At 47.7% G+C, this 15,953-nt stretch overlaps 1 protein-coding gene across 1 annotated transcript in view; it reads right to left on the bottom strand.

Moving 5' to 3' along the window:
- Positions 1-15,953, bottom strand: part of LOC120915895 — a 97,069-nt gene that overhangs the window by 72,268 nt on the left and 8,848 nt on the right. Inside the window, exon 5 of the mRNA XM_040326709.1 lies at positions 14,417-14,512. Within this exon, the coding sequence (XP_040182643.1) occupies positions 14,417-14,512 (96 nt within the window). The remainder of the gene's footprint in view (positions 1-14,416; positions 14,513-15,953) is intronic.

The following is a 15,953-nucleotide window of genomic DNA, read 5'->3' on the forward strand; positions in this document are numbered from 1 at the left end:
ACTGGAGATGTGCAAGATGGAAACATTTGTTTTGTTTCAGATTCATTTGCTAAATTAATAATTTTGTTTCGTCATTTTCACTATGATAGAAAAAAAAATTCCCGATTTTGCTTGCTAATTTCAGATTTGTTTTGTATATTCGATATTTTGAAATTGATTCCAAATTTGAATTTGGCGATGTGCGTTTTTCCCTTCCCAATCTATTATATTCTTTTATTTTCTATTCTATTCTATTAAGCAGCCTAAGTAGGAACCATCACCTAATTTCCCTTTTATACCTCACTGTACTTATTGCAAAATGTTTCCATTTCAAATTTAAATGAAAAAAATAGAGATGTGCATAACAGAAAATGTTGTTTTGTTTCGGGTTAATTTGTTAAGTTAATCATTTTGTTTCGTCATATTCCTGATGTTAGGAAGATTTGTTTTCAGAATTTGCTTGCTGTAATCTGATTTGTTTTGTATATTCTTTATTTTCAAATCAACTCAAAATTAGAATTTTGGAAGAAGGTTATGTGTGTCTTTCCTTTCCTTTCCTTTCTTTTCCTTTCCTTTAACAATATATTCTATTCTTTTATTTTCTATTCTGTTCTATTCTATTAAGAAGCCTAAGTAAGAATCATCACCTAATTTCACTTTTATACCTCACTGTACTTATTGCAAAATGTTTCCATTTGAAATTGTAATTTATTTTCAAATTCAAATGGCTAACTAGAGATGTGCAAAATGGAAAATTTGGTTTTGTTTCGGGTTTATTTGTTAACCACTATGGATGGATGGCGTCAGTGTGTTTTTTATTAGAATTTTTATTATTTAAAAAAAAAACATTTTTTAATTATTTATTGCAGATTTTTGTATTTTTTTCAGCCCTGTTGGGGGGCTTTGGTGAGATATCAGGGGTCTTAACAGACCTCTGACATCTCCCCTTTGAGACAGAGAAAGGGACTAAGGACACAGAGTCCCCAGTCCATTTCTCAGCAGCCTCAGCTGCACTGAAAATGAATGGACAGGAGACAGAAGCTCCTCTCCATTAGTAAACTGAGACATCGTAAACACAGGTTACGATGTTTCAGTTATATGAATGGACACAGTCAGTGATTACCGACTCTGTTCATTCGGAAAAGGTAGGAGCCGGGTTTAGCGGAGGATATGGAGGGTGACACGGAGGGCAGAGGGGGACAGCAGAAAAACGGAGGGGGACATGGAGCGCAGAGGGGGACAGCAGAAGAACGGAGGGGGACAAGGAGCGCAGAGGGGGACAGCAGAAGAACGGAGGGGGACAAGGAGCGCAGAGGGGGACAGCAGAAGAATGGAGGGGGACACAAAGCGCGGAGGGGGACAGCAGAAGAATGGAGGGGGACACAGAGCGCGGAGGGGGACAGCAGAAGAACGGAGGAGGACACAGAGCACTGAGGGGGAGAGCAGCAGCACAGAGGGGGGACACGGAGCGCTGAGGGGGACAGAAGAAAAACCGAGGGGGAAACGGAGCACGAAGCTGGAGAGCAGAAGAATGGTGGGTGACACCGAGCACGGAGGGGGGAGAGCAGCAGCACGGAGGGGGGATACAGAGCGTGGAGAGGGACAGCAGAAGAACGGAGGGGGACACCGAGTGCAGAGGGGGGAAAGCAGCAGCACGGAGGAGGGATACAGAGCGCGGAGCGGGACAGCAGAAGAACAGAGGGGGACACAGAGCGCGGAGGGGGACAGCAGAAGAACAGAGGGGGACACATAGCGCGGAGGGGGACAGCAGAAGAATGGAGGGGGACACAGAGCGCGGAGGGAGAGAGCAGCAGCACAGAGGGGGGACACGGAGCGCTGAGGGGGACAGGAGAAGAACCGAGGGGAAAACGGAGCGCGGAGCTGGAGAGAAGAAGAATGAAGGGTGACACCGAGCACGGAGCTGGAGAGCAGAAGAACAAAGGGTGACACCGAGCGTGGAGGGGGAGAGCAGAGGAACGAAGGGTGACACCGAGCACAGAGGGGGAGAGCAGCAGCATGGAGGGGGGACACGGAGTGCGGATGGGGACAGCAGAAGAATGGAGGAGGACACCGAGCGAGGAGGGGGAGAGCTGCAGCACGGAGGGGGGACATGGAGTGCGGAGGGGGACAGCAGAAGAACGGAGGGGGGATACAGTGCGTGGAGCTGGAGAGCAGAAGAACGGAGGGGGACACAGAGCGTGGAGCTGGAGAGCAGAAGAACGGAGGGGGACACAGAGCGTGGAGCTGGAGAGCAGAAGAACGAAAGGTGACACCGAGCACAGAAGGGGAGAGCAGCAGCATGGAGGGGGGACACGGAGTGCGGATGGGGACAGCAGAAGAATGGAGGAGGACACCGAGCGCGGAGGGGGGAGAGCAGCAGCATGGAGGGGGGATACAGAGCGCGGAGCTGGAGAGAAGAAGAATGAAGGGTGACACCGAGCACGGAGCTGGAGAGCAGAAGAACAAAGGGTGACACCGAGCGTGGAGGGGGAGAGCAGAAGAACGAAGGGTGACACCGAGCACAGAGGGGGAGAGCAGCAGCATGGAGGGGGGACACGGAGTGCGGATGGGGACAGCAGAAGAATGGAGGAGGACACCGAGCGAGGAGGGGGAGAGCTGCAGCACGGAGGGGGGACATGGAGTGCGGAGGGGGACAGCAGAAGAACGGAGGGGGGATACAGTGCGTGGAGCTGGAGAGCAGAAGAACGGAGGGGGACACAGAGCGTGGAGCTGGAGAGCAGAAGAACGGAGGGGGACACAGAGCGTGGAGCTGGAGAGCAGAAGAACGAAAGGTGACACCGAGCACAGAAGGGGAGAGCAGCAGCATGGAGGGGGGACACGGAGTGCGGATGGGGACAGCAGAAGAATGGAGGAGGACACCGAGCGCGGAGGGGGGAGAGCAGCAGCATGGAGGGGGGATACAGAGCGCGGAGCGGGACAGCAGAAGAACGGAGGGGGACACAGAGCGCGGAGGGGGAGAGCAGAAGAACGGAGGGGGACACAGAGCGCGGAGCGGGACAGCAGAAGAACGGAGGGGGACACAGAGCGCGGAGGGGGAGAGCAGCAGCACGGAGGGGGGACTCAGAGGGTGGAGGGGGACAGCAGAAGAACGGAGGGGGAAACAGAGCGCAGAGAGGGAGAGCAGCAGCACGGAGGGGGGACTCAGAGGGACAACCCTAATAGTCAGCATGGATTCCTGAAAGAGCGACATTATGTAATAATAATTACCCGAGTATTGGGCGCAGAGTCACATTAGGAGCGACATTCATTTGCAGCGGTAAAGAGCAGGAAATATTCATGATAACATCATTTGTTATTTGGATTGGAAATGTCTGGGCAAAAATATACAGCTGGTTTGTGTAGGTGACATGGGTCGCATTTATCTGTAGAGAGAAGAAGCACAGAAGTCATTATTAGAAAACTCACCCCCATACAGTAATCTGCACATTAGCAAACAGTTACTATTAATGTCAGTGTATTCTGGTCATAAAAGGAAGTCTCCAGCCTTGTTAAAGCAGAACTCCGGCCAAAAGCAACCAGATCATATGAATAGTTCATCCAAAGATACAGTATAATAAAAAACAACTTTTGCTGCAGGATTTAGCTTCATTCAATTTCACCGGCAGGACTTTTTTCCAATGAATGTCCTCAGTGTGGTGGATGGCATTATTCAACCTACTTCCTCTGTGACTTCACTAGGTGGTCATCCTAGACCTAGAAGCAGAGGACCGATGAACTCATCATTTTGTCACTCTCTCCCTCTATCAACATGCTCCATGTCATTAAAAGAGAAAAAAAAATGGAGGGCGCACCGACCTAGTGTGATACCGTAACGAGATCTTTATTAAAATATTAAAATCAATGATCATACTCCCAAAATTGAGTTAAAAACAAGCGTTAAAAGACAGTTCGGCAAATGTCCAACAGCACCAGCAGAACAGGACGATTACTTCAGTCCAATGGTATCTGACCGATATTCAGGCTGACGCGTTTCGGGGGCGTACTACTACTATATCGCTTGTTATCACACCCTCCCCAAACATGCGATACAATCGCCCACAGGATATTCTATCTAGTTCATCTTATTTTATTATATTGTATTTGAATTTTTTATTTGTTTACTTTCTGTTTTGTTTATGTAATAGTATGTAGTTCTATCTCTTCATTTAGCCCTTTCGGGACCATAGTGCCCAGGGTAAAGATCCAAAAGGCCTCTCTTTTGCAAAGGATTTGATGTTTTTTACCACTGTCTAAATTATTTTGAATGGCCTCTTTACCAAACACCCTAAAGCCTTCCACTCCACCATCATGGACCTCTTTAAAGCGGAGGTTCACCGCTAAATTGCTATTTTTACCCTTAGATGGATGCTCATTTAGTCTAGGGGAATCGGCTAGTTGTTTTAAAATCGACGCTGTACTTACCTTTTTAGAGAGCGATCTTCTCCGCCACTTCTGGGTATGGGCTGCGGGACTGGGCGTTCCTTCTTGATTGACAGTCTTCCGAGAGGCTTCCGACGGTCGCATCCATCGCGTCACGATTTTCCGAAAATAGCCGAACGTCGGTGCGCAGGCGCAGTATAGAGCCGCACCGACGTTCGGCTTCTTTCGGCTACTCGTGACGCGATGGATGCGACCGTCGGAAGACTGTCAATCAAGAAGGAACGCCCAGTCCCGAAGACCCATACCCGGAAGTGGCGGAGAAGATCGCCCGGTAAGTAATGCTCGGATTTTAAAACAAATAGCCGATTCCGCTAGACTAAATGAGCATCCATCTAAGGGTATCTAAGGGTAAAAAAACATTTATGGGAGAACCCCCTCTTTAAAGTGTCTAGGTATCGAGCCCTTCTCCTTTTTCGTTAGGATGCTGCTCCTGTGCTCATTCATCCTAGTTCTTAGTTGACGTGATGTTCGTCCTACATATAGTAGGCCACATGGACACAAGATGCCATATATAACGTATGAAGTTCCACAATTGATAAATTGTTTTATCATGTGGCATCTTCCATCTGCCCCAATGACATCTCTTTTGTGTGCAGTTGCCACAAGTGTTTACGCCACATCTATAGCTTCTTTTTTGATCGGAAATTGTGGTCCAGGGCCCTTTTAATCCTTTATTTTTGTTAGTTTTCTTGGGCCAGATTCACAAAGGTTAGCGGATCTTTAGATCCGTGTAACCTATGTGTTTTAAGATCCGCCCTCGCAAGTTTGTGAGGAAAGTGTCAAATTCACAACACACTTACCTCCAAACTTGCGACGGCGGATCCTAACTCCCCCGGCGGAATTCTAATTCCACGGCTGGGGGAGTGTACTATTTAAATCAGGCGCGCTCCCGCGCCGATTAGAATACGCATGCGCCGTCCGGGGAATTTCCCGGCGTGCATTGCTCCCACTGACGTCAATAGGACGTCAGTGGTTGCGACGTGAGCGGGACTTGCGACGTGCGTGTTCGTGAATCGGCGTACGCAAACGACGTAGGAAATTTCAAATTCGACGCGGGAACGACGGCCATACTTATCAATACTTACCCCTGCTTTTAGCAGGGGTAAGTATACGACGGGTACCGCGCCACGGAAACGGCGTAAGAACACAGCGTCGGGTCCGCGTACGTTCGTGAATTTCGCGTATCTCGCTGATTTACATATTATTCAGTGTAAATCAGCGGGAACGCCCCGGCGCCATTTTTAAATCCAAAAAAAGATCCGACAGTGTAACACAGTGTGACACTGTCGGATCTCAGCCCTATCTATGCGTAACTGGTTCTATGAATCAGGTGCATAGATAGGACCAGTAAAAATCAGAGATACGATGGTGTATCTGTAGATACACCGTCGTATCTCTTTGTGAATCTGGCCCCTTAACTCTACTAGGAGCAATCATACTTTTCAGGTCTTTGGGTCTTCTAAAGACCAGATTGGGGCGAGACGGGATACATGTCTCCAAAAAAGGATCTGCTGCCAGAATCTTCCAGTTCTTTTTGAAGATTTTTTGTATAGTCGGGGCCCTATTATTATACCTAGTGCAAAACCGTACCGTAGAGGTTTCATTCTCGGTATATTTCGTGATTTTGTCACTTCTCGGTCCATCCTCTTCATAAAGCTGGTGATATTTTTGGAAGGCTTCCTCAATATGTGCCTCTCCATATCCCTTTTCCTTAAATTTCTCTCTCAGGATTTGACTCTGTTCTTCATAGTCTTTTTTCTGTGAGAGGACCCCAGGGTCACACCATAGACAGCAAGACTGATCTCATGAGATATGGGGTTTGTATATAAGGGGGGAGTTCACAATGGGGTGGGTCTGGTATGAGTCCTCCCTGTAGGCGGGGCAACCTATGACCTTCCAGCACATGCCATTTCTACCTGTGTATATATACTGACAAGTTTTGTGGTGAGGGAGCAGTGCAGACCACCGGGGCTCTGAGGAAAGGGGTACACCCCCGAAACGCGTCAGCCTGAATATCGGTCAGATACCATTGGACTGAAGTAATCGTCCTGTTCTGCTGGTGCTGTTGGACACTTGCCGAACTGTCTTTCAACGTTTGTTTTTAACTCAATTTTGTGAGTATGATCATTGGGGCAGATTCAGATACCTTTTCACAGTTTTTACGGAGGCGCAGGGCAATGTTTTTGCCCTGCGCCCCCGCAAATTTTCTGCGCTACCCGCGATTCACGGAGCAGTAGCTCCGTAAATTGCGTGGGCGCTCCGGCAAAATGCCCGGCGTAAGCGCGCGCAATTTAAATGATCTTGTAGGGGGCGGGAATCATTTAAATTAGGCGCGTTCCCGCGCCGATCGTACAGCGCATGCTCCGTCGGGAAACTTTCCCGACGTGCATTGCGGCAAATGACGTCGCAAGGACGTCATTTGCTTCAAAGTGAACGTGAATGGCGTCCAGCGCCATTCACGATTCACTTACGCAAACTACGTAAAGTTCAAATTTCGCGACGCGGGAACGACGGGTATACGTAACATTGGCTGCCCCTGCTAATAGCAGGGGCAGCCTTACGCGAAAACCGCCGTACGCAAACGACATAAACTGCGTACGCAGGGCTCGCGCAACGTTGTGAATCGGCGTTAGTATGCAATTTGCATACTATACGCTGAGCACAACGGGAACGCCACCTAGCGGCCATCGCAAGAATGCAGCCTAAGATATGCGGGCATAAGAGCCTTATGCCAGTCATATCTTAGGCTGCAGTCGGCGTAACGAGGTTCCTGAATCAGGAGCATTCGAAACGCCGGCGCAAGTAAGCAATTGCGCTGCGTAACTATGGTTACGCAGGCGCAATTGCTCTCTGAATCCGGGCCATTGATTTTAATAAAGATCTCGTTACGGTATCACACTAGGTCGGTGCGCCCTCCATTCTTTTTTCTCTTTTAGTTTCTTTTGAGTTCCCACGATTCTGAGGAGGGCTGCAAGATTCTGGAAGATACCTTGTAATTGAGTTACATGACCCCATAGGAAAGAAATACCGGAGCGCAGGAGAATTATTTTTGCTCCATGTCATCACATACTACTACAGCGCATGAACTAACTGGCTCCTTGTGCTGCTTCTTCTCCTCGCCTCAAATCACACACAGAGTGCTACAGGTTGTGCTCAAGAATATCCCTGTAATTAGCACCATCCATCTTTCCCTCGCCTCTGACCAGTTTCCCAGTCCCAACTGCTGAAAAACATCCCACAGCACGATGCTGCCACCACCATGTTTCACAGTGGGGATGGTGTTCTTTGGGTGATGTGATGTGATGTGTTGGGTTTGCGCCAGACATGGCGTTTTCTTTGTTGGCCAAAAAGTTAAATTTTAGTCTCATCAGACCTATTTAGAAAATAGAAAACAATAGCCAGATTCAGGTATGGCAGCGCATCTTTCCGGCGGCGTAGCGTATCGTATTTACGCTACGCCGCCGTAAGTCAGAGAGGCAAGTACTGTATTCACAAAGCACTTGCCTTCTAACTTACAGCGGCGTAGCGTAAATGAGGCCGGCGTAAGCGCGCCTAATTCAAATGAGGATGAGGGGGGCGTTTTTTATGTAAATGGGTGGTGGACGTTTTTTACGAACTGCGCATGCGCCGTCCGTGTACATATCCCAGTGTGCATTGCTCCAAAGTACGCCGCAAGGACGTATTGGTTTCGATGTGAACGTAAATTATGTCCAGCCCCATTCACGGACGACTTACGCAAACAACGTAAAATTTTCAAATTTCGACGCGGGAACGACTGCCATACTTAACACTGACTGGGCCCACCTAGGGGGCAGCTTTATCTTTACGCCGGCGTACCTCTTACGGAAACGGCGTATCTTTACTGCGACGGGCGCACGTACGTTCGTGAATCGGCGTATCTAGTCATTTGCATATTCTACGCCAGGGGTCTCCAAACTGCGGCCCGAGGGCCAGATGCGGCGCTTTACTAGCCTTTATCCGGCCCTTGGGGCAGTTTGGCTCCCAACCATATGAGGCACTATTCCTCCCAATGGCACCAAGAATGGGACAACACTTCTTAGACTAATAGCAATGATGGAGCACTATATTCCTCCTACTGCCCACCAACACTGGGGCCATGTTTATTCTCATTGATACTCGGCCCTGGGGCATTTTCTACCCTGATTGGTCGGAATCCGGCCCCCCTGAAGTCTGAAAGACTGTAAACTGGCCCTCTGCTTGAAAAGTTTGGAGACCCCTGTTCTACGCCAAACTCAACGGAAGCGCCACCTAGCGGCCAGCGGAAAAAATGCACCCTAAGATACGACGGCGTAGGAGACTTACGCCGCTCGTATCTTAGCCTAATTTAAGCGTATCTGGTTTCCAGAATACGCTTAAATGTACGACGGCGCAGATTCAGAGTTACGACGGCGTATCTACTGATACGCCGGTGTAACTCTTTTTGAATCTGGCTACAAACCTTTACAACACCTTTAACTAGCTGGCTGTTAAGGAGGCACCCATGTATGTGCCCTCTAATCTGGGGCTGTGCGTCCATTGACACATAAAGTACCCAGCAAGCCACACCCATGCTCCCTCCTCTCATCCAATCACTCTTTCTTCTTCACTATCTCCTCTACAACAAAGGAAGTTCAGGGAATGGTTCAGACTTGGAGGACCCATTGGAAGTGACCAGGGGCACCAGTTTAGTGTTTGAGGATGGGGAGGGTGGGGCATTTTTTTCCATGAATGCAAAACACTTCGGCTTTATTACTGCTTTATTGTGGTCTGCCGAGCCTGGGGCATGTAACGAAAAGTTTCTGTTTTGTTATTTATTTTCTTGCAAAATTTAAGACAAAAATACATAGGGAGTAAAACACTCTTCTGGGGATCAATACAACAATAAAAACATGATAAAGGTTCTAAAGTTTCTCTATTCAATTCAGTTCCTAAAATATAAATTTTTCGTCTATACAGACTTTAATGTTTCTGGATTTATTTCTCTTGTATAACAAACAGTCAGGCCCCGTACACACGGCCGAGGAACTCGACGTGCCAAACACATCGAGTTCCTCGGCCAGTTCAGCCCTGAAGCCGCCGAGGAGCTCGGCGGGCCGAGAGCTCCCATAGAACAACGAGGAAATAGAGAACATGTTCTCTATTTCCTCGTCGAGCTCCTCGTCGGCTTCCTCGGCGAAATTGTACACACGGCCGGGTTTCTCGGCAGAATTCAGCCAGAAACTCGGTCGGAAGCTGAATTCTGCCGAGGAAACTGGTCGTGTGTACGGGGCCTAAGACTGTGTCGGGAGAACTTACCACAGCTTCAGTGTTACAGTCCAAGGCTGTCAATGGGCGATGAAGAGTCATCTCCGATGTTCCACCCACAAGCTCCCTTGCTGCCAGACACTCGGCGTTGGTGCTGTTCAGCCTGATATCAGATGTATTATAACCGTTTGCTTCCAACCAACATTTTGACACTTGTATATTAAACTTTTCTCCAGTACAAGTAAGATTTGGAGATGGAGGGGTTCCTGAAAAAAGAGTAAATTCATTCAGGACTTCTGATATGAGAAGGTGACGGTGACATGATTGATGTACAGGGTGGGCCATTTATATGGATACACCTTAATAAAATGGGAATGGTTGGTGATATTAACTTCCTGTTTGTGGCACATTAGTATAGGTGAGGGGGGAAACTTTTCAAGATGGGTGGTGACCATGGCGGCCATTTTGAAGTCGTCCATTTTTAATCCAACTTTTGTTTTTTCAATAGGAAGAGGGTCATGTGACACATCAAACCTATTGGGAATTTCACCAAAAAAAACAATGGTGTGCTTGGTTTTAACGTAACCTTATTCTTTCATGAGTTATTTACAAGTTTCTGACCACTTATAAAATGTGTTCAATGTGCTCTCCAGTGACATGCGGCGAGTGCTACGCTGTGGGCTCTTGCTGAATGAAGCTAGGACAGCCACTGATGTTTCTTCATTAGACCCCTTTCACACTAGATACGCCTATAGCGGAGCGTTAAAATCGCGGTAAAATAGCAGTGTTTTACCACGATTTTAATGTTCCGCTATAGGCGTATCCAGTGTGAAAGGGGTCTAATGAACATCAGTGGCTGTCCTAGCTTCATTCAGCAAGAGCCCACAGCGTAGCACTCGCCGCATGTCACTGGAGAGCACATTGAACACATTTTATAAGTGGTCAGAAACTTGCAAATAACTCATGAAAGAATAAAGTTAAAACCAAGCACACCATTGTTTTTCTTGTGAAATTCCCAATACGTTTGATGTGTCACATGACCCTCTTCCTATTGAAAAAACAAAAGTTGGATTCAAAATGGCCGCCATGGTCACCACCCATCTAGAAAAGTTCCCCCCCTCACCTATACTAATGTGCCACAAACAGGAAGTTAATATCACCAACCATTCCCATTTTATTAAGGTGTATCCATATAAATGGCCCACCCTGTACATTATATACTATAGGGGTTTTCTATTGTAGCCGAGGGCTGCTGACAATGTGTCTGCCCGCTTGCCCCCCCCCGCCAGTCTAACCGGTTCGACAGAATGGCACAGCTGCGCAAATGGGCACAAAGGTACGTCCCTTTTAATTTGCGAGCCGTGTGGTCGCGCGCACGCCACCGCCGGCGCGCTTGCGACCCTGCAGTGAGCTCCGTGAACCCGCCCGCGGGGCCCGCAGACCCGATTGCCGCCGGTGTCCTGCGATCGGGTCACAGAGCTGAAGAATGGGGGAGATGTCAGTGTAAACACAACATCTCCCCTTTTCTGCCTAGGTGACACTGTCGCTGATCGTGTACCCCGTCATCGGGAACAACGATCAGTGTTGTGTTACGGCAAGCCACGTCCCCTAACAGTTAGAATCACTCCCTAGGACACACGCAACCCCTTCAGCGCTCCCTACAGGTTGACCCCCTTCACTGCCAGTGTCATTTTTACAGTAATCAGTGCATTTTTATAGCACTGATCGCTATATAAATGACAATGGTCCCAAAATGGTGTCAAAAGTGTCCGATGTGTCCGCCATAATGTCGCAGTCACGATAAAAATCGCTGATCGCCGCCATTACTAGTAACAAAATAAAATTATTAATAAAAATGCCATAAAACTATCCCCTATTTTGCAGACGTTATAACTTTTGCGCAAACCGATCAATAAACTATTATTTCGATTTTTTCTTACCAAGAATATGTAGAAGAATACTTATCGGCCTAAACTGAGGGAAAAAAAATGTTTTTTTAATTTATTTTTTGGGGATATTTATTATAGCAAAAAGTAAAAAATATTGATTTTTTTTTTTCAAAATTGTCGCTCTATTTTTGTTTATAGCAGACTGCCTTCAGAGACTGAGTTGAGGGAAAGAGTTGCTGTGTCTTCAGGATCTGATCCAGTGGCATCAATAGGGTTGGTGTCACCTGGTGCGCCAAAACATGGTGTCACCCCCTGTCTATCCTGCCCAGTGCCCTACAGGCAGCGCTTGGTCATGGGGCACACCCCCAAAACGGTCCCTGTAAATCAGGGGTCTCAAACTCAAATTACCTGAGGGCCACAAGACAAGTTTTCATATGCCATGGGGGGCCGCATGCAAACTTTCAAACTTCAAAAACAACAGTACTGGTGTCAGCGAACACATTATTAACCCCCAGTACTGGTGTCAGCGAACACATTATTACCACCAGCACTGGTGTCAGCGAGCGCATTATTACCACCAGCACTGGTGTAAGCCAGGGTTTGACAAATTTGCTTGGAATCTAGGATCCAGCTAAAAAAATTAGGAGCCAGAAAACGCACCCCGTCCCGACGAGCTTGCGCGCAGAAGCGAACACATACGTGAGCAGCGCCCGCATATGTAAACGGTGTTCAAACCACACATGTGAGGTATCGCCGCGATTGGTAGAGTGAGAGCAATAATTCTAGCTCCTCTGTAACTTAAAACATGCAACCTGTAGATTTTTTTAAACGTCGCCTATGAAGATTTTAAAGGGTAAAAAAGTTTGTCGGCATTCCACAAGCGGACACAATTTTGAAGCGTGACATGTTGGGTATGAATTTACTTGGCGTAACATTATCTTTCATAATATTAAAAGAAATGGGGATAACTTTACTGTTGTCTTATTTTTTAATTAAAAAAAGTGTAATTTTTTCCCAAAAAAGTGCGCTTGTAAGAGCGCTTCGCAAATACGGCGTAACAGAAAGTATTGCAACCATCGCTATTTTATTCTCTAGGGTGTTAGGATAAAAAATATATATAATGTTTGGGGGTTCTAATTAGAGGGAAGAATATGGCAGTGAAAATAGTGAAAAATTACATTAGAATTGCTGTTTAGCTTGTAATGCTTAACTTGTAATACCAACGGCTCACCACCAGATGGCGCCAGCTCATTTTTTTTGCTCCCCCCACTTCCACCCTGCCTGCGGGCCATTTATAACTGGTCCGCAGGCCGCAAATGGCCCGCGGGCCGGTACTTTGAGACCACTGCTGTAAATGATAGTATAGGGCAGGTTGGGGTGGCATAGGAGAGATTGGGGTGGCATAGTACAGGTTAGGACTGTGCAGTGATAGTGTGCACTGTGCAGTAACATACAGCATCATGCCTAGAGATGAAGACCTAGGCGGGGCTGCTGAGTCCTCACATCTATCTCCTTCCACTGTGGAATCAGCTATAGTGAAGGAGTCTGTGGGAGGAGTGGAGCAGGCAGCCACACCCCCAGCTCCACCCACCAACTCCTGCCCTGGGAGATATTGAAGATCCCAGAGGGGCCGTGTAACAGCTTAACCTGACAGGGTAGTGGCATTGGCAGCCTCGCTCACCTGCACGGCTTGTTGTCCTGCTCGCACCGATCCACAAGTGCAAGCAATATATTTATAATACAGTGTAGCTTTAGCTACAGTGTAGCTGCGTGGGGTCGGCTCTGGTGTCACCCTTCTGGTGGGTGTCACCCAGTCTGGACTTCCCACCCCCCCTCGTATCCCCACAGCAACGCCACTGATCTGATCAATGGGAATCTGCGAATTGTGAAGCGGTGACCTGAGAGTTGAGTTGAACTGCAAATCTTGAATGCAAGCCACACACAAAGGCCCGGATTTACATACATCGGCGCATAGTTATGCGGGCGTATCGTATATCTTACGCAAATCGCGTATATTATGCGCCGGGCGCAAGTACGTTCGTGAATCGGCGTATCTCCCTCATTTGCATATGCGCATAGAAAATCAATGGGAGTGGCAAATGCGCCCAGCGTAAATATGCGCCCAAGATACACCGGCGTAGGAAAGTTACGTCGGTCGGATGAAGCCTATTTTCAGGCGTATCTAGTTTTGTGGGCACGGCGCACAGATACGACGGCGCATATTTACACTTACGCGGCGTATCTCGAGATACGTCGGCGTAAGTGCTTTGTGAATCCGGGCCAATAAGTCCAAATAGAGACTGGCTTACTTACAAACCTATCACCTATGTTCCAACCTCACTCTTCAAGGGACAATTCACCACCTACAGAAGGGCCCCACCGAAAGCCTACCAATGTTACCTTCTCAGGCCTTGTGGCCTTATTCCTGTACATTCCTAGAGTGGTAGCCTGCTAACCGTTAGGCACACAGGTGTAAACAGCTTTTGTATATAAACAAGTGTGTCAGTGGGGCCCGAGCAGGTAAGAGAGTTGTGGCAGAACAGACGACCCATCATCACCAGCAGCTTCTGAGGCGCTACATTACTGTATATACACCCACTTTAGGGTGGCAAGAATGGCCAGGGACTGAGAAAAAAAGATGCCATGAAGTGAAAGAATTAAAACCAAATTAAACTTCCAGTTTAAATACAATACACTGACACTTGGTGGTCAGGTCCCTCCCCCCTTTTACACTGATGGTCAGTGTAGTGCCCCCTTACATTGATGTGTGTTACATGAACTTCATATGATTTATGGGAAAATTAAATTTTTGGTTTTAAATGGCGCACGGGCCATTCTGACCATTGCATTATAGCATATCATACCTGTGTATGTATAGAGAGTTGTATCGCACTGGCAGGTAGTATTATAGACGCAATACTCATCATCAGCACAGGAATCACGTCCACAGGGTACAGACACTGGAGAGACAGAAAAGACATTAAGGTCCATTTTTCTGGATTTCTCATACAATATTCACACTCACTGTAGGTTGAAATAATTGTGTCGTGTTCACCACAAAAATGAAAGCGTTTGTAAGCCCTGGCAATAAAAGCTAACAATCATGGGCAAAACTTAAAGCGGAGTTCCGGCCACAATTTCACTTTTTAAATATAAATACCCCTGTAATACACAAGCTTAATGTATTCTAGTAAAGTTAGTCTGTAAACTAAGGTCCGTTTTGTTAGGTTGTTACAGCATTTAGACACTTTATAAAATAGAAATTGACTGGGGCCATCTTAAGTGTGGGCATCATGAAGCCAGACTGTATGACTTCCTGGATTTCAGCCTTGTAAATCTCGCACATGCTCAGTGCTGCACAAGCAGTGTCAGATCAGGTTTCAGCACCTGTGCTGTCCAAGTCACATGATTCTTTGAGACTGGGGAATGCACAGACTCCTGGAAAGTTACACCCACTACATTCCCAGGAGTCTGTGCGGTGTAGGTTAGGAAGCATTAAGCACCTAGGTGCAGGAAGTGGGAAGATTAACTATTCTGCCTAGCAACAACACTTTGAAGGCATCTAAAAAATATATTTATTTTCGTAAAGGACTAATGACATTTTTTTTAAACTACTGATGTAATGTTATATTTATGGGTGGAACTCCACTTTAAGGGGTCACATGGGTCTCAGTGGTGACCATGCTCCATGGGCCTGTGTGTCACATTAGGCTTTATACTGTGTCTCTGGGAAACAGAGCTTGCCATGCCATCCTGTGTAGGTGATTCAGTAAAGCTGGCCAGGAAGGGGCACGTCCAGGCCCATACCAGGCCCTGTGAGTTTCCGGTTTCCCCTACACAAGGTGGCAGGGCCAGAGACGGCTCTAGGCTTTGTGAGGCCTTAGGCAAAACTTGACATGGGGCCCCACTTACACCCATGATGGGAAAAATAATTCAAGGACAAGAGCCTCTTCCCCACAACCCTGGCCGGTAGTTGTGGGGTTTTAATTGGCAGGGGGCTTCCTGGAATCTGGAAGCCCCCTTTAACAAGGCGGCCCCCAGATCCTGCTCTTTAATAACTAAGGGGTGGGGGACGGGTCACCTGGGGATGTCATCTGGTGAACCCATCCCCTTGAGATGTCATTGACTGAGGGCATGCTGGGTCATTGAAGTCACAAAGGGGTGGTGTCACCGATATTCACTGGTTGTTAGGGATGCTGGCGGGCCCCCCGCTTCTGAGTCAGGGTTTTTAGCGCTGCCTGAGCACAGCAGCGTTAAGGTCCCCTGGCCCTCAAAACTGAGGTAATGCATTGGGGACCACCTAATTTGCCTAAAGAGCCACCTCTGGGCAGGGCAAGCTCTTTCCCCCAGCGGCACAATCTCCGCTCAGTCCCCCCACCCAGCTCAGTACAGCCCCTCCCC

This window comes from Rana temporaria, chromosome 10 (genome assembly GCF_905171775.1).
Source record: "Rana temporaria chromosome 10, aRanTem1.1, whole genome shotgun sequence".
In the NCBI taxonomy this organism is placed as follows: domain Eukaryota; kingdom Metazoa; phylum Chordata; class Amphibia; order Anura; family Ranidae; genus Rana; species Rana temporaria.